The sequence below is a fragment of the Falco biarmicus genome, chromosome 4 (genome assembly GCF_023638135.1).
Source record: "Falco biarmicus isolate bFalBia1 chromosome 4, bFalBia1.pri, whole genome shotgun sequence".
NCBI classification, from domain to species: domain Eukaryota; kingdom Metazoa; phylum Chordata; class Aves; order Falconiformes; family Falconidae; genus Falco; species Falco biarmicus.
Window position 1 is genome coordinate 36,768,760 of NC_079291.1, and position 19,997 is coordinate 36,788,756.

The 19,997-nt window shown below is 38.8% G+C and overlaps 1 protein-coding gene across 5 annotated transcripts in view; it reads left to right on the forward strand.

The window, feature by feature from the left end:
* The window catches only part of CDK6 (cyclin dependent kinase 6), a 147,399-nt gene that overhangs the window by 57,878 nt on the left and 69,524 nt on the right, over positions 1-19,997 (forward strand). For all 5 annotated transcript variants that reach the window (XM_056333962.1, XM_056333958.1, XM_056333959.1 and 2 more), the window contains exon 4: positions 5,469-5,636. In XM_056333962.1, coding sequence (XP_056189937.1) covers positions 5,469-5,636 — 168 coding nt within the window. The remainder of the gene's footprint in view (positions 1-5,468; positions 5,637-19,997) is intronic.

Consider the following 19,997-nt stretch of genomic DNA (forward strand, 5'->3'; position numbering starts at 1 on the left):
GTTGTAGTTGACAAGGATCTATACTGTGTTGCTTTTATTTGGTGATATGACCAAGTATATTTGTGGGCTTCCACAGACACTTTCTATGGTATTAGGAATTCCTATCACTATGACCAAGGGCAATCTGGTTAAAGGTTTTTCTTCACATAGTAGTCAATGGAGGAAAAATGTGACCTTCACATAGCGAGCAGCGATTCATATTTGTACATTACCTCTGGGTGCATGCGTTCTCTGAAGACATATTATTTTTCATGTTTTCCTTCAGCTTGCATTGCACTGTGTCCCCCTTTACCAAAACAAAATCTAGCATCTATAACTGTACCGTGGCGGTGGCTTAGCCTAGCCCAACAGCCAAACTCCCACCCAGCCGCTCACTCACTTCCCCCAGCTCAGCAGGATGAAGTAGAAAAAGAACAGAAAATAAAGTAGAACAAGGAACAAGAAAGCTCACAGCTGAGATAAGACAGGGAGATTGCTTACCAATTGCCATCATGCACAAAATGGACCCACCTTGGGGAAAATGAACTTAGTTTAATGCCAGTTAACATAGATGTTTAATTACGAATTCAAGTAGTGGGTAAAAAAAAGGCAAACACTCAAAGAACACCTTCCCCTGCCTTTTTCCAGGCTCCACGTCACTCCTGACTCTCCCCACCCTGAGCAGCACGGTGTTGTGGTCAGTCCATAGCAGCTCCTCCCAGCTCCTCCTCTCTTCACATTTTCTGCCTGCTCCGGCGTAGGTCCTCTCCATAGGCTGCAGTTCCCTCAGGAATAGCCACACAGACTGCGGAGTGGATATCTGCTCGACCATGGAGTACCTCCTCTTCCTCCGCTTCCTCCTCCTCTCGCCTCGGTGTTCCTTGGGCTGTTCCTGGCTCCTTTTGTTCCCGGCTCCTTTTGTTCCCTTCTGTTTCCCTTCAGCCTTTTTTGCCCTTTCTGAAATATGCCTTCACAGAGGGACCGCCATCTTGGCTGGCGGGCCTGGCTGTGCCCTACGGTGGGTCCATTGGAGCCGGCTGGAGCTGGCTGGAACTGGCTGGAACCAGCTGGAGCTGGCTGGAACTGGCTGGAACCGGCTGTGTCTGGCACAGAGCAGCCCCTGGCCCTCCCTGACAGAGGCCCCTACAGCCCCAGCTGCCCGCACCCAGGTACCAACACCCAAATGGACTCCGTAATTTCTGTTTTCTTTGAGCAGATACTTGAATTATTTGGTCAACAGCCTGGCTGGTCTTGAACAACAAGGTGCGGCGGGCAATTGGCAGGTGTTTCAGCTGGAAGTCAGGGTGGTGGGTGACTCTTAAAGGAGCAGAGTGCACTTTTGAAAACCAGTGGCTTGGGAGGGGTTTATGGATCAGAAGCTGGAGGAGGGTTAGGAGGGGTCGGCGAAGCAAAGAGTTAAGAGGGGGTCAGGAAGAGGAAGAGACAAAAGTCTGTAGGAACCCAAGGCTTTCTGCTGCTGCTGCCCCTGGGCTGGGAGATGTGAGCCCTGAAGCCGCCTTTCGCAGAGGTGGCAGCAGCAGCAGCTCACCCTAACCTAAGCCTATCCCCATCCTTGCTGACGCCAGAGGCAGAATATGCAGGACATATTTCTGTGTATTATTGAGACTCATAAAATAATGTGGTATTGCTTGAAAAGATCATCATAATTTGGTCCTGACATTCAGTGCTGATAAATTCAGTAAATATCAGACAGAGCACTGCCACCACCAATACCACATATGGTGGAACATGCAAAAGATGCAGCGTTTCCATAACAAATTTTGCTCCTGTTTGCATTATGAGGCTTTTACAAAATTAAAGCTACGTATCTGCCTCTAAGGAAAGTGTATTTGTTCATTACATCCCAAAATAGATGAGTTTCCAACTCAGTAATGGCTAAGTACTTTAGGTTTGTGTATAGAACACATTGAAAATGTAGACTGAAGAGGGAAAACATTGTAAAGCCATGATTATCTGAAAGTAATCACAATGGAATGGTGTATATATTCAGACAACAACCATCATAGGTTTTGTGATATTAGAAGCATGGCAGAAATCTCTCAGCTGAAATAACAGACACTATTCTGTGTCTGTGTTTGTAAACATACAATATCCAAGTAATATCTGATAGATGACCATGACTCATTAGAGCTTGCTTGTTCCTCAGATCTGCTAAGGCATGAATCTTCTTGCTTGTTGAATGGAATTGGTCATTTTTCAGTTAAATTTTGGAATATTGGAATATTATTTTAACTGTGATTCCAAAGTACGATATGCCTAGCTACAACAGAAAATTTCTCTGAGAAAGGCAAACATAAAACAAACTAATCTTTGAGGCACACAAAGACTGTCTTGCGGCTCTTTCTAGATCTTGGTAATTGAGATAATGCTGAGTAATCATCACTAATAAAAATGGATGCATTTCCATCAGATGAGTGGTATTATCTTGATTTAATTAGTTAGTGATGTAAGTTGTACATGTTTATAGCCTTTGTCCTATCCTTTAAGCTAGCAAAGGTTAGTATCTTCTGATATTAGTTATGGTATCAAAGAAAACACACAGCCCAGACTAAGTCTGATGTTCCTCGCAAGTGGCTGACTAAAATTATGAAGTCACTTTCCAAATATGAGGCCTAATGGGTTTTGACTAGGCTTATGTACAGCACAAAAATAATCATTCATTATAGATAAAAGAGTAATTTAAAAACTCTCTCTTGTTTGCTTTGATATTGAAAATCTATTTGTGCAAACAAATACCAAATTCTGAGCTGCACTATTCGGTATTCTGTATTTAAAGTGCATAATAATAAGACTATGTCATGTGATTTTGGTTTCTGCTCTTTTTCTAACTGGCTGAGAATTTAGAAACAGGACAATAATGAATGACAAATAGCAAACAGTCTTTTTACATTAAAATTCCCATCTTTACGTAAACCGATCTTTGGGCTGTTCTTCCAAGATAATTTTGAACTACAATCTGTTCACACTTGTAATAGTAAGTAATAAGGGATAGCAAAAGAGCATAATCAACAGTCCAAAATGAATACTAGAGAATAGCCTGTATGGACTAACTCAGAATTTCCTGGAAGGGGACATGCAGCACTTTTCCCCCTCATTTTCTTTCTTCTTCTTAATACCTTTTAAATTTACACTGGTGCACTTTTCTGTGGCACATCTCTTTTTTTGTGTGTGAAGAAAACTTCAGTAAATGATATTAGTCTTTTGAATCCTAGGTAAGGAGGGAAAGATATACCGGTTTCCATTTCCAAATATTTTCTTTTTTTACCTGTTCCTGGAAGAAGGCTCTGAATTCAGAAACTGAAACATTGCTTACAGCTTGCAACTAGCAGAGCAGAGTTGCATTTGCTGAACTTGAGGAAGACAGCCGAAACAAAACCAGCCTCAGCTGTAGGAAAAAAATACTCTTGATATGTTTGGTAACTGCAAGAATGAGTTTACATACTTGACAAAAGTGTAGGATGCAGAAATGTCACCAAAAAGGGACTTGCCAGGACCTACTGACTAACATTTAAGTTCTTTAAATTGTATTTTATCTGACATTATGTCTTCTTGGAATAAAAAAAAAAAAAAAAAAGGCCTAAATTCAGTGAAACCGTTAAGTACATACTTAATATAACCACACACTTAAATGTTCTTGGTGTGTTCTTTACATCTGCAAGACTGATCCAAAGACTGTTAGGATTTGATTTAAGTTGTAATAACACAGAGCAAGCAGATATGACATGTATTAATTCAACTAATGACTGAAACCTGCAGAGCTGTAGTCCTGGCTCTTTCACATGTTTTTGAAATGCAAAGGGAAATTACATAAATACAAGAGGATTCAATACACTTTGTATATTTGTTTTAAAGCTGCAAACGCTATTATACTGGTTATCAAAATTACCCGATCACAATTTTTTCCTGGGGAAGCAAAAGGAATAAAAGGCATCACCTAACGGTTCTCAGTTTACCACCATCCTTCAGAGATGATAATAATTAAATGCTGTCACAGCATCCATAGTTCCATGGTAATATCTCCATCATCAGGGACTTCAAGTAAGAACTGATTACTTTATGAGCAGCCCACTGTTAGTACTGTCTGGCAGACAGTTATAGGCTATATATGGAAATAGCCACATTTTATTAGAGGCCAGATTAGACCTTAATATCTGCACGTTTTTTAATAGTTTCTGTAGAGATGATCAGGGAACATTACTTGAAAATAATGGTTTTTTATTAAATCATATAGCAATGTCTATAAAGTGTATCTTAAAAATGCATCCGCTAAAGCAGTATTGTCAGGTTGAATGTTTTGGGCTATTTTTAAACCCGTTTTCATATATCATTCTTTTCAATAGTGTGTCTTGACTATTTACTTGAAACTTGCCCAAGTCCATAGAGAAGAACAAAAGCAATCAACTTCAGTTTATTTTTCTTCCTTTTCCACGTTCCCTGCCATCTACCTCTCCAAGATCGTTTTGGTTGCTAGTAACAGGATTGGTGGACACCCTGCTGCATGGCTTATGGAAAGGGCATATGTCACCAGCAAACACAGAGCTGGAGTTTCATGAACTCAAGTCAAAAGCATACAGAAAATAAACTTTTTCTGTACCCCTTTTGTTTCTTACTAGTTGCTCCATCTTCTTGTAACTGCTTGTTTTGTACATAGAATTTTCAAGTTGACAGTATCCATCTAGTATGGATATATTCTAGACATAGAAATAGGGGATTTCTAGAATTTAGTTTTGAGTCTGTTGGTTCATTCTTTTCACATTACTAAGATTAATGTGAAAACATGAAATAGTTTCTTCAGCTGTGGAAATGTCATAGAAGATTCATCACTATAACAAAACAGAAAGCAAAATGAGAACAGTTACATATGATTATTACACTGATTTAGTGCTGAACTTTGATCTGAAGGTAGTCTCTGTCCTATTCAGTAATTTCTATACAATAGGTTTTGCCAAGTAATTTTTTCCCCTCTATAACATAAAATCCTGGTGAATTTGTCATTTAAACAGCTTTTCTGATTGAAACAGATCCTTGTGCCTGTTGAAGTGAATGATAAAATTTCACTTCACTGGGGCAGGACAAAGCATAAACTTGTGAGGTGCAAGGTGGTGTGTGGTTTAAAGTTAAAAGCAAAAAGCTGCTATGTGTTTTTCTTACTTAGACAGCATTCTTTTGAAGTTGTGGGATTTACAGACATGCTTTTGCTATTTAAGTATGTTGACCGGTCTTTTTACTTGTATCAATCAACTTCAGATAATTCAACTAGAAAGAATACATTAACTTGATAAGGACACCTGTTCAAGTCAGGTGGTTCTAGTAACATCCTGTCCATTTTATATTAATAGTTGGGTTTACCTCCTGTGCACATATTTAAGTCAGTATTTATTAAATCAGTTTTGCAGATTATGACAGGGAGTTTATCTGTTTGCCACCTTGTCTTGATAATTGTATATTGATTTCTTCTTTATATTTAGGATATGATGCTTCAACTGTTTCGGGGACTGGATTTTCTGCATTCACATCGTGTTGTGCATCGGGACCTGAAACCCCAAAATATCCTTGTGACAAGCAATGGGCAGATAAAGTTAGCTGACTTCGGCCTTGCACGGATCTACAGTTTTCAGATGGCTCTTACCTCAGTGGTAAGTTTCTGAAGGCTTTTGGTTTTCTTTTAATGCAACAGTGTGCTTTACTTTCTATGTTCCTGGCTTTTTGTCTAATATTATAATGCTGCTTCTAAAACCATCTCTGCAATTGAAGTTACTTGTGTCTCTGAAAACAACTGCTTTCCAGCCAGGATTGAAATTGTGGTTACTTTGTACAAATAATCAATTACTGATTACTGGTTCTAAATTAAATCATGACTTATTACTGAAATGTAGGTATGTGCTAGTTTTCTGAAATGTCATCGGTCTAGCTTCTGTTGTGATACTGACTTCTTTCGTACATTAAGCCAGACAGGTAGGGTGAAACTTTCTGAAGTACCTATTTTAAGATAAAACTCTTGCTGATCTCCAGGTACCTTGCCTGAAGAAATACACAGATACTTGGGAGAATGCCACACTGTCATGCCTCTGATTTTCCATCTCTCTGAATATGGGTTCAATGCTTGCTTCCATATGTTACTGAATGATTCCAAATAGGGCTGTGCTGGAGGGAGCTCAAGTGGACTCAGCAGCCAAAATCACAGCTATTTCCCAAGCCAGCTGTTAAAGAGCACCTCCAGTATCTCTAGGCCCCCTTCCACTGTTGCCCCTCTCCCAGCAGCTCTCCCGGTTGTTCTTGGCTCAGACATGAGCTAGCTCCCAGAAGGTCTGGCCCTCTCCTGTATTAATGCTGGTGGAGAAGCCCTGCCAGCTCCTCACTTTTTGACCCTGTTTCCACACTTGCTGGCCCTGCCCCCAGAATCAACTGCCGTTACCTTGGCACAGTATCTCTGAAGTGTACTGAAGAGTAACCATGCTGTATACGTGGTGGGTGTCATTTGGGTTTGTTGCCTGCTCATTAATTTTTTTGTTTCTGTTTTCTATTCTGAGTATCACAACTGCCATGGCAGTATCACTTACGCTAAAGACAGGGGAGGGAGAACTGCTGAGAAAAGAAACTGAAAGGAGTCCACTTTGCATTTTACATTGTACTGTAGAAATTAGCCTGGCTCATGTTGATTAAAAGCAATCCATTCTTCTTATTAGTCGCTGTAAGAATCTTCCCATCATTGTGTGATGTAACTATTACACCCTGGGTTACAGCTTCAGTGTGAAGGCAGGCAGAAGCAACAGAAAATGATAACATCATCTTGCTAAAATCGGCATGATAATTGTATATTGATTTGTCACATGAAGTATATGTAAACTTGTGATTTGGGCCTGGTGCTTTCTCATTGCCTGTAGGATATAGCCTAATTGAAAGTTGAAAGAATCTCTCTGTTGAAGTCAATGAGGATTGATCATGTTGTAACTAAAACAGAGCTTTGAAGAAAAGAAGAGAAAGGTTGTTCCTAAATCGCTGTAATTTTTCATTTTCCAGTTATCAGTCAGTAACAGCTTCAATGAGTATTTCTATTGATCCATAAAATTACTTAAGCTAAAATTGCAGAGTGTTGTAAAGGCTTCCAGCAGGGCATTTTTTAAAACTTATGCATAAAATCGGGAAAAAATATCTACAGAACTGAGCAGGAATTTGTCCATGATCATGTAGCCTGCATAGAAAGCAAGGTCAAAAGACCCAGAAATAGAGTGCATCTACTGAGGCAAAAACATACCAAGACCTGCTTGTAAGAGAACATTGCCAGAATTGCTATACGAAGGATGTATGTATGCTCAGGTATCTTAATATTTGCATGCTAGAAGTCGTATTTCTAAACCCATTGGCTAGTACCCTGAGTACTGCTGTGAACAAGTGTTCAGAATAAGGGATTGTTCACATGCAAGTTCGTACTGTGTTTGCACAATCATTCAATTGTCATTGCAGCTATGCTAAAGAGTATTAAAACAACAGAATTATTCAGTGATCAATGACAGATAAAGTATGTGGACATAGGCACAAATAACGGCTTTTACACCCAAAACTTAGGGTATCATTATTTTCTTATTTTAAAAAAGCAGCTATGACAATGGCTTTTTTAAGCTAAAAATGTATTGATTTTAGAACACTTAGTGTTTAACACCTTCAAAATCAACTTTTGTCTGGGTGTGTAGAAACCTGTAGGGGGGTGTCGCTTACAATGTGATAATGTGGTATGGTTTTAAATGTCAGTCTTCATTGCTCCTAAGACTGAGTGCTGGTTAGAAACTTGTACTAAATGTGTGTATAAGCTGACACAGGCCATCAGCTTTTCCTTTGCTGAATGTAACTCTTACCTTTTGCTAGCTGCTTTGGGGTGTGAATTCTGTTTTGTCCTCCATTAAAACTCAGTACAGGAAACAAAACTAATTTAAAAAAATCTTCTGTTTATTAAGCATAAAGATATCCTTGACTTTACCACTCCTTCAATTGCAGTTCTTTGCTAGGCAGCGAGCAAACTGTCATTGATTTCAGCAAGACCAGCTTTGTTTTGAAGTGTTTGCAGAAAAGTGCTGCATTATAAAAGACAGCATATATCTACACATGTATCAATCAATGAAAGCCCTAGCTTGCAAGGGTTTGCTTCAGAGTTATATTGAAAAGTGATAGTGCAGACAGCCCAGTGATAAAAGGCACATTGCATGCACTATCATTGTGATCAATACAAGGGCTCTGCAGCATTTCCTTCAGAAAAGAAACTTGCTGCAAGATAAACTACAAGAATCATCTTTTGAAGTATCAGATCATTCCCAAGATGCATCCTCATTCATTGCTCACAAAGAAACTCTTCAGATGGGACAAAAAGAGAAAGTAATCCAGTAAAAACTGATCCAACCCAAGTACTCCGGGTGCTGCAAATGGTAACTTCAAAGCAGTCTCTCTCTGATAGCCAGTTATTTCCACAATGCTAAAGAGTCCTTCTGGCAGATCAGTCGTCTGGGCATATTGCTGTCATTTAAAGAAACCTCTTGATATTTCTGTCAGTGAATGAATAAAAGATTCAAACGAATGTTACGCAGGCTTGGTGGGGGCAGGGTGGAGATCACAACTCCCAGCTGTGGTCAGACTGAGAACTGATACAGGTCTGAAATAACAGCACTAGAAAGGATGAGACCGGGTGGGGGTGTCTCAGGTGCTGGGTAATAGGGCATGCTTTTGGTTTCATACAAGGTTAGACTCTTTTTCAAGTGTTGGTCTTGGCCCTTGGGGAAATTTTGAATAGGCTTTGTGATAACAGAGGAGCTCCATAGGACAGAGGAGGTGGATTGATGTGACTGTGTAATTTTAGAGTTTGATAGCAAAAGTTAATGAACTGTCACTTTTTTTGTGGTGCAGAAAAATGGGTGCTCAGTTCTAACTTTCTCTGAGCAAAGGAGCAAGTGGCTGTCTGGAAAATCTAAAGCTATATTATGAAAAAGAAATAAACCATTTATCTATTTTTGTTGACTTCTAACTGCCTTAAAGAAAGGAAATGAATCTGAATCATGGCACACGAGAATGCTAAGTGAGCTAAGCACACGCAATTGTGATCACAGCATCTAGGTGGAGCTGAGGCTGTCCAGCATTTAAAACCTAACCTGTGTCAGGATCTGAGTGAAACTGGCAAAACGTTGGTCTTTGTAACACACGCATAATGCTTTCTTTGAAAACACATATGCTTTACCTTAGATGGCAGCACTACTGATGGGGATTTTTACCCATAAAATGCAAACAAAATTGTTTCATGTCTTCTTTTAGAAAAAAAAAACCTCTTGTTTTCATTTTTACTGAACATCAGAAGGGAAAACACCACTTTATCTGCTCATGCTCTAAATTGTTGAATACTAGACTCAGCTAAATTGATGATTAAAAAGAGAAGACACAAAAATATCCTGCAGTTACTGTCAGTGAATGATTTTAGATTATGCTAGCATTTTATTTGAGTCTTTCTTCAGGATAAAAACTTTCCATCCATTTCTGGCAGTCACTTCAGCACAAATGGTTTACATGTCACATCATGCAGGAACTTGGATTTCATTTTGTTGGTATAGTAGCAAGGGAGCATAAAATAATTTTCACTAACTGGGCTTACTTTGTAAAAACAAATATATAAATTAGTTACAGCAACAAAAACAACAACAAAAAATGATAGAAAAACTCTCTTCCAAAGAGGAATGAGTGTTTTTCTGTTCTCTGCCCGCTGTTGCATTGTAATTTTCTAATAAATGCCACCTGTTAGTAAATAATGTGAATGTAAACTCCCATCTGAGCTGAGATACGATAGCTCATACAATAGCTGAGAGCACAGTCAAAGAACTTTCTTTTGCTTTGCTTTGTTTTTTGGAGGGTGGGGGTTGGGGATGTCCTTTTTTTTTTTTTAATGGCCACCTCTTCCTGATACTGTGCTTCTCAAAATCCACATATTTATTTGTCTGTAATATACTGCGCAGAGTCCATTTCTGTGTTGGGTATGTTCCAGCAGACTTGGAGTCTGTTGCAGTACAGTTTTAACCTGAGATGCACTGGGTATCCCTAAATGGACCTGGCTCAGAAATCTATTTAAAGCTTGTAGTTGACATCAAACACAGGAGTAGACCTATGGAAATTAATCAAGAACCTGCCTCTGGTGAATCAAAATCAAAATCTGGGTTGTATTAAAGAGTGCCCTGATGGAATCAGTGCAGTGATATTATATTTTGTCTCATACCTAATTTGATAAGAGCATAAATCTTCCTCCCTCTGACAGGTGGAAGGGATATTGTTTTGATATGCACTGAGCCTTCACTGGTGTGAGGAAGCACATCACCTTAGATCTGGGCTGCGGTCTCCAGTTATTTCTTCGTAGTACATTTCTCCAGTCCACCCAAATGTCCCTGAAAAGGAAAATGAGTCACAGACAGACATCCAGAGGATCAAAATATGTGTTGTTGAGCTTGTCAGTGCTACTGCTGAAAGGTTGTGGCTATTTAGGAATGCAGTATGATTAAATTGGTTGGCTTATTTAAGGAAAATATGTCTTCCCTACTAACACAGAGTTCTGCATAAAAAGTCCATGTATCTGGCTTTGTGACAGAATGAGTGAATTTCACTGATATTTTAACATCTGGATAGCTGAAGGAATCTTTATTGCATCCTCCCAAACACCCTATAGGAAAGTTATTTCCATTGCATAAAATGAGTCATTTGTCTCTGGAGCCATCTTAAGAACAAAAATCATTATTGGCACATTGGCAGAAAAGTCTGCAGCTGACTAAAAACATTTTAATATATATTTACGTTGAATTCACTCAGATGTTCACTAACAGGACTCAGATTTATATGAAAATAACAATGAAAAATCAGGTTGCTCAATGTCATAGTATTATCAAAGGGCAATACAGAAATACATGTGGGCAAAGTTAGGAAATTAAAACTTTCTTTTATTCATCTGCATTATGTTCATATTAGATTATTTTCAGAACTGCCTTTGCCTATTGTAAAGAAACTTTATCATAAGATACTTTGCCATATTGCCTTTTTATTGCCTATCTTAAGAAACTTTAAACTTTTAACTTTTTAAGGCTTGTCTGGAAGAGCAGTACTAGTTGCTTTCATAGACAGAGGATTTATGGCAAGGTGGTTATTTTTAGAAATACATCTTAGAGATAATATTCTACGGGTGCCACTTCACAGTCAGCATGAGTAGATTTAACTTTTCCACTGCTGTGGAAAGATGTTCCTGCTTTTGACCACACACTCCCATCACTTCCCTTGCATTGGCATTAGTGGTCATGCCCTTGCAGTTCAACTGAAAATTAGCCCCATAAAAAGTAGTTATTCATTTTCAGGTGGATTAGCAGATGCAAATCATGGTATGGCCACATGAGTGAAAGCACTGACACACAGAGGAGGGTGAGCAGAAAGATGGGGTCATCCACTCTATAGACACTACAGATTTAGATTTGTTGGAGTCAGTTATGAAACCACATCTGTCGTCTTCAGCTGAGGACTTGAATAACTAAACTCAAAAGGCGGAAATGTTTTTCAAAACCTTGCAACTCATGCTGACTTAAACAGTTTTGAAGATGTTAGATGAACCAGCTACTGGTTCATTTAAGGCTCTCACTGTATCCAGCTTTAACAGAACTTCTAAAGGTATCTGTATTGATGTTTGAAGTATTTTTTACCCCCTCAATGCCAAGGCCTGAGTTCAGGTCTCTGTGCTGTTTCTCTGCAGCTGATGCCACAACTCACCCTCGAGACCTGTCAGGAATGCAGAGAATGCAACCCTCTGCTCTGATTCAGGCCCAGGTTTATCATGAACCATAAAAAGCCTATCTTTTAATCTTTCAAAGAAAGAAAATTATTTCACAGTAAACAAGCAAATTGGCTCCACATGAGAATATTTTCTGTGCCAGAAAACTCCTTTTCAGAGCTGCAAACATTAGTATATATGTCATGTGTTGACAGAGTTTGTCCACGCTGAGCTGAGCATGTTTTGCAGCCCTGCAGCTGCACCAGTGCAACCTTGCAGAATAAATTTACTTTGTGCTGGTGGAAAAAGGGGAAAAATGTACAACTTTGAGCGCAGTTCATATTAGAACAAAGGCATTTCTGCTGGTCTGGACCAAAGGTTGACTGTGTGCACTATCAAAGGATAATGTCCAACAGAGGATGCTTAGGAAGGAGAGTGAGACCCAGCTTTCAGCAATCAGAAATCTAGCAATTTCCAGTGCTGGAGATTGTATCTGTATGATTTTCTATAACAATTGCCAAAGTAACCGTCCTCCATAAATTAATATATTTACTTTTTGAACCATTTATACTTTGTGCTGCAGTTAACTTCTGCCTTGGAAGAAAAGCTCTTTGTTTATTTTAAATCTGACACCTGATAATTTTACTTAGGTTCCTATTAATTCTGCTTTTGTGAGGCATTCCCTTTTCACCTCTGAGTGAAATTTGGTATTACTTTGCAGCAGTACAGTTTCATTGATGCAAGAAAAATGTACTCAGTACAAGTAGGCCTTCACATGTTGATGTGAAGATAAAATGAAATGTTCTTTTTTCTTTTCTCTTTATTTTCCTTTTATTTCGCTTAAGAAGATACAGTTGATATTGTTAGTAGTGGTATGGTACTGACTTAAGGTTTTCATACAAATATCTGGTGAATGGACTTTAGGATGTAAAATTGATAAGGAACAGGCTGTGCTTAATTAAAAAAATGGGGGAGGGGTTGTAAAAGCTTCTGTGAAAAGCAGAAAGTTACCACTGTGTATTTTCTCTGTACTATGAAAGAGCATCCTGCTATTGTGTGACTGTGCTTCTATCTTCTGTTTTCAGATATAAAAATATGTGGTGCATTTCCCCCACCCAGTGATTTACATCTTCTTTGTACTATTTTTCTGTTGTTTTAAATGGGTCTGTTTTTACATCTACTCCCAGAGATAATTGAGTGGGTTGGACTACAAAAAACAATTTGATTGTTTGACAAAGTCTCTCCTTGTTTATTTACAAAACTGTACCCACGTAATTTCAAACCATCCTGAAACACTAAAACACAGCCTCAGGTTATGCGCTTATCGGAGCACACAGGGTAAGCATGCATGGGCCTGTTTGGTCCTTGAATGTGAGACAGCCAAAGGAAGAAGAGCAGAGAGAATATACTCTCCTTGGAGCCTGTGCTATTGCAGAGTGAAGGCAGGTGTCTGTACACTGCTGATGGAAATGCTCTGAGGGCTGAATATATAATAAAAGTGAGTTGTCAACACGTTTTTGCAATAGCAGGGAAGTATCCGTTAATCTTCTCTGTGCACTGGCCAAAGTCCTGCTGTAGAAAGTATTTCTGATTGAAAATTCCCTTGTACTGGTACACCCGAGGAAATTTCTCTTAACTTAGCAATATTTAGTACTTGTTCAGTGTTGCTGGTGTGGAATTCTAGAGCTCAAAAGCAGAAGAGATGTGAAATTATCCAGTCCTTTTGTGAATCAGGCAGGATTGTTCTCTGTTATGTCATTTCTAATGTTTTGCCCATTTTAACTTTATATGTGCCAAGAAATAGGGATTCCATCGCTTCCCATGGGAGCCTGTTCCAAAACCTCTATATAATCACTCTCAGAAAGTTTCCTTCATGTCCAGCCTTCAATTTCCCATTCTTAATTTAACTCCATTATATTCTTTGTTATTCTATGCTGAATGGTAGCAGATGGCTAAGGCCTTGTAGTTGGCTCCCTGCATTAGAGAATTCAGTTACATATTGCTGTATACATTTGTCCCTGCAAAACAGGAAAAGATAATTCATTTGATAGTATGAAGTATAATAGTCCTAGATTATCCAGATTTCAGTAAATTATAGGGCATCAATGAATTAAATTGGATTCCTCTAGACTTCCCATCTTCTAGAATTAAGTAGATAAATCTAAAGGAAAATATGCTAAAATAATTACTGAGCTACAAGGTGAATTCCTCAGTTCTGGGGATCTTACAAATAGCTTGGTAACAAGCTGCAGAGATCACAGGCAGGCTATGAGTCACTGTTTAGATGCATGGAAAGAGCAAATGGAAATTTAGACTGGTACATGTAGGGTATTTTATTAGAAATAAGAAAATACTGATGCCACAACACAAATTAGTCAATCAGACCTCATCTAGAATACTGTGAGCTGTTCAGTTTCTCTGTGGTTGAGAGATGATTTTGGACAACAGTCATAGGGAAGGCCTAATGACTGGGGGAGAACACCATTTTCTGCGAGGCGAGGACAATCGGAAATAATTTAACAAAATTAATCATGAGAGTAGATACAATTGATATCTAAAAACATCTGGAAGGAGCTAGAGACGGAGGACACAAATCAAAAAAACAGTGGTGGTATAAGAACTAGTTAGCTTAAACTGGGCTTAAATAACTTTAGGCAGGAAGATAGAAAACAAGTGATGAGATTCTGAAGCAGCCTACGGTAGAACCAGTGCAGGCAAGAAGTACAACTGATTTTGAGAGCGAGTTTGATGTCTGTGATGCAGTTGGCAAATCTTGTTGACTGAGGCAGTCCATCCCAGTTCCATATGTCTGTATTTGCCCCTTCAAGATTTCATGTGCGTTATATGGACAACTTTTCAAAGAGATGCACTTCACAAGCTCCACCCTGAATGGAAACAGCTTTCAGCAGGTCATATGGATTGGCATAAATATCAGAGCAAAATCATTTTCCAAAGAAAGAAGTGGTGAGCTGCTTAGCTTTATTAAGATGAGATGGAGGAAAAAGTGGAGATTATCTGATAAAACAAAGGAGGATACAGTTAAAATAAAGGCTAGCATGAAAGTGCAAATAATTAAAATTAGATATAAAACAGAGAGACACTCCACTAAAGAAGCTAAGAGACAAGCTGGAAGTTTCCCAAATAGGAATGAAAGATGATCTGAAGGCAAAAATGGAATCTTTGTTGGGACAGCAAGTTGAAAAACTCCAGATGGAGTGGGAAGTCTGGTTTCAGCGTTCCCCATCTGGAAATGGGATGTGACCTGGCAAGTCACATCAGTGAACGACAACCAACCTGCCTGCTGAAAACCTGATCAGAAGGCTTTCTGTGAAAGAGGGGATGCCAGAAGAGCTTGGATAAAGTTGGAACTGGCTAACAGGAATAGCCAGCAACAAGGACTTGAGCTGAAAAATCAACACATGAAAGTAAGCAGAAACATAGGCTACTGTGGAAATAAAGTGAACACCTGGATGTAAAAATGTCAGGAGATTGTCTGTTTATCATTTTTTTACCTATTGTGCGTCTTGCAGGCTTACATTTTCCCAGCTTAAGTAATAGAAGTGCCCATTGAAAATCCCAGGGAAGCTGACTTCAGCATTGTACTCTGTATGAATGGTGAGGAGAAGGAGCAGAAAGGAGTACTTTTGGTAGCCTTTCTAGGTAGCCCAGCTCTGATCACGCTTCAGAATTTATACTCAGCCTTAGCTGTTCAGATCTGCTATAAGGCCATGATACATATGTCAAGGACAGCCATCAATCTGAGTGGGCTTGGATACTACAAAGAGCTAGAGAGAGGAAAAAGAAAGGGACACCTGAGAACACTTGCATTCTTACAACATGCAGATACCACAGAGCCTGACAAGACATATTAGCAGTGATTGGGTTTTGCAATCAAGGTAAAGCAAAGAAGCCAAAGGCACTCTGGGGATCTGTAAGATTTGCCACAGAAATTGAATATTTTCTGATCGAAAGGAATCAGATGATACAGTTACCACAGAATCTGCTTGTATGAAAATCTTGAACAGTTCTATGCTTAAAAGATAATTGAAAATGAGATTCTGATCTGACAAATTTAATTTGTAGGTAAGTAGAAAAAATACTCTATTTAGTTTATAAACCAAAAAAATTTTCATCAGTGCCAAGATTAAGAAATAATTCAGTTAAATATGAGTGTCATGAAAGATGACTGCAGAATGCTTTTCAAAAATAGAAAACGAGCTAGGACATATTAGTGTATACCAAAACCTCCTAATATAGTTCAGAATATTCCTCCAGACTGAAAGTCAGACTTTGGAGGTCCAAGCAGTGGTGTAAGTTCTTGCTTAGGTCAGAGAGATGAATAGCAGTAGTCAAAATTGGTCTATCAAAATGTGTAACTGGCTCTGTGAAGTGTGCAGAAAGGTCTTCAATTAGTTACTGAATGAGACATGCTAAAAAACTTAAGCAGGAGATTTGAAAATAAAACTTCTCATTGTTCTGAAATGCATACAGAAGTTATCCATTGCAAACTGGGGAAAACCAACAGAACAGCTAAAGTAGTAGATAAACTAATGATTGCTTTGGATTTTGCTATCTCTGTAATGAATTCAAGGCAAAGTTGTTCTACAGATACAGTCCATGAAAATACCCTTTAAACTTGTGATCAAAATGGAAGAACTGATTTGTGGGCAATTGGTTTGCAGTCAGCAAGTTGTTCTGCTCTCCTGGGCAACTACTGTAATGGCACAAGCATCTTGTAGTAGCTTTCCAGTAAATAAGAAAAAAAAAAAAAAAAAAAAAAAGGAATGACTGCACACTATTTGGAGACTCAGTACATTTTTACTTTTAAAGTTTGGATTAATTTGAAACAGGATCATAGTTTTGATCATTTGCTGAGCCTGAAAGACAAAGAGCAGATGATAAAAACAAAAAACCAAAACCTGACTAGCATTAAAATACATGAGCAATGAATCTAGTAAGCACAGACACAGGAGAAAACTGATGCAAAACCTGCAAGTTCATGCTGATTATGTTCTGAGGTCATGCTGTAGATTCAGAAGAGGAATAACAGGAGTAGGGACTTTCTGCTTAAAAAGCAGGAGATATTATTTTGATTTAACAGATAAAAGTTGTAGCATGTGGGCCCCATGCAAGATAGTAACCATGGAAACCTGCCATGTAAACAGCTAGTTCATTGTTGACCAGCAGGAAAGAAGAAATAAGTTTTGAAGAAATACGTGGAGACAGATGTGCCTTCAGCTAGTTCTTGGGCGTTACCCTTAGCTATGGTTCAGAAGAAAATGACAGCGCTGTATTTTGTATGGCTATTAACATCCAAAATCAATAATTTTAACTTAGAAGTATTATTGTTTATTACTATGAATAAACAGTACCCTTAATGCTGTAGTACTTGTCTTTCACATTGACTGTTAGCAGTAGATAGTGTTAAGCAGATCCAAAGGACAGAGGAAAGTATACTAACTACCCGAAACACTTCGGAGACAATTCAGATCAAGAGGTCTTCCATTGGGACAGGTTGAGTAGCTAGTGGAAAAGGCAGTCCATAGTATTTCTTTCTCCTATTCTGCACAGATTAATCTGCTGTACTTCAGGTAAATGACCCAGTTTGGGAAGAAACATTTTTAACAGCCTTATTCCTAGCACAAATTATCTGGAAATATGCATTTTTTGTTCTGCAGAACAGGAGGAAGAATGCCTACTGAATGGTGAGTTGCTTCCAAAGAGATCTTTTTTACCTTGCACACACAATCTATCAATGGGGGAGCTTCCACCTGTATGGAGCATTGTGTTCCTATTACAGAAAGTTTATTCATTGACCATCATTTCAAGACGATTTAGGCGAAAAGCTGTGTAAGTGAACAAAATTTGACTCTTTTCTGTGTTACAAATCGTTCTTACAAGTTCCTCTCCCTTCGCCTATCCCTTTTCAAAACACTTTCAAAACCCATGTAGGTTCGTACACAAAACTGTGGGCTTACAGTTCCATGGCAATATTGACACAGAAACACCACAGACTTAGATGAAGATCACGGGAGTATGGAGAGAACTTATGCCCCAAAAAAACCCCAAACATTTATGGGTGCTTAAATCTCTACAGTATCTTCACTGTCATTTGTATGAGAGACAGTTTGAGGATAGAACAAACTGAGTGCCTCAATGAAGTTCTGATTGCAAGTGTGGCACTAAGTGGAACCGTGAGGAATATGTTGGCAAAGAAACATGCATCCTCGAAAGATTTTTTTCTCCTTTCATGTAGTTTACAGAAGGACAAATGTTTATGGCTTATCCACTGGGAAAGCTGGAATGATCCCCTGTTCAGGGGAGTATCCTGATCCCCTGTTCAGACAAGAGTATCCTGATATGTGAATTGAGAAGTTTAGTATCATCTTTGGATAACACAATTATGATAGCAGATGGTAGTAGTCTGGAAGTTAAAGGTGAGATACAGAATCAACAAGGAGTGGGAAGGAACAGAGGTGATAACTGCAGGTGTCAGTGAGAGAAAGATTCAGCTGTGCTTGTTAAACTGTTGCACATTTTGAGATTGGGAAATCTCTGCTCAGACTGAAGGAAGAATTTTACTCAGTGGAGGGCAGGTAGAAAATGGAAAACAAGTGCAGGTTATACCATGGTTGTATGGCAAAGAATGTTCTTTGTAACAGAAAGATAAATCCAGCTTGCTATAGTGTCACTGAGAGCAGCAGTGAAGCGTGTGGCTGCTGATGTGTTTGGACCTCTACATGGAGAAGCCCATCAGTCAATATTAGCTGTTAGCAGTAGGCCATTTTTTTAGATAGCTGAGGGTATGCAAAGCAAGGAACCAAGAGGCTTGACAGTAACAGACATTGTAATGAATTAATTCATCACTAGAGGTAGGATCCCAGGCAAATTGCATACAAACATAAGGGAAAAATTCTGTTAGGAATCTGCAATTTTGAAACTTTTCAATCAAACCTGGAGTTTAATTGTGCACCTTTGTAGAACAGTGCAAAAGGGACTGCAGTCAGCATATAATACTGATTCTGAGAGCATACAGAAGTCATTAAAGTTATAGTGTGCCTCAGCATTCATTATGTCTACGTATGAGCTGATAATCTACATTTACGTCGTGCACATTCATGGGTCTGCAGGGACCGTGATTCTGACAGGAATCAGAGATTTGGACCAATGGTTGATGCAGCAGCTGTCCTAATTTGGAAGAGCTCCTTCCTTCTAAGGAAAAATTGGTGATAAACTCTCGCAAGTTAAAAATATCCAATGGCTTGTAACATGCAAAAGCTTTTAAAATGGAGGGGTTGATATTGGCCCAGAGGGCTAGGAGAGATTAGGGAGTAAAAATCAATACTGAATAAATTCAGAGAGTACTGGTGTCCAATGCTGACCTGAATAAATGGAGTGGTAAATAGGAAGCCAATTTATAGATCCCATAGTAAACAGCACTGTCCAGGCAATCCCCTCCACAGAGCACCTGTCAAATATGTATTTATGCCGCCAAAAGAAAGTTGAAAAAACTGTAGTAGTGATACATTCCCAATTAGGATAAAACTATCGAGGTTTGTCCTTGTGTCCCAGACAACCTATTATTGTTAAAAGCAAAAACCATTTCTTTGGGATATCTGAGAAATAGTTGAAAGGAAAATGGATAAATGAGGAAGAACTGTAAGGGGACTTGGAAGGCTGTATGAATATCTCCTGACATAGAAACGCTGTAAGTGCGGTTTATCTGACCAAGTGTAGACATCTAACTCTAAGCTTGTCCACTAAGTAGCCTAGTGATAATCAAAGGAGATCTAATCTGTGTAATCAGTAAAGTGAAGAGTCAGTTATCTCAGCTTAAAGAAGACAGTTAACATAGGTCAGATGAATCAGACTCTAAAAGTACCTACTTCTTTCCACTGACTGTCAAGGTTGACAAGTTCAGATGTGAACATTTACATGATATTCAGATCTGAATTCAGCTGAGATGAATCCAGCCCAATTCAGTCCTGATACCATTGCCATTCAGGCTCTTGGTGAGTCATAAAGAACACCACTATCAAGGATTCCATCAAGATATGGGCAGAGCTGGAACAGCTCCTGGTGAAATGAAGTCTAGCTGAAGCATAAAAGCAGTGCTGTTTTGGATATATCTGTATATAATAGCAATTAAGTACTTTTCTGGAATATTTAGCTGAAATAGTAAGAACCACCACCCAAAATACATGGTGTATGCAAAGCCAGTTAGGAA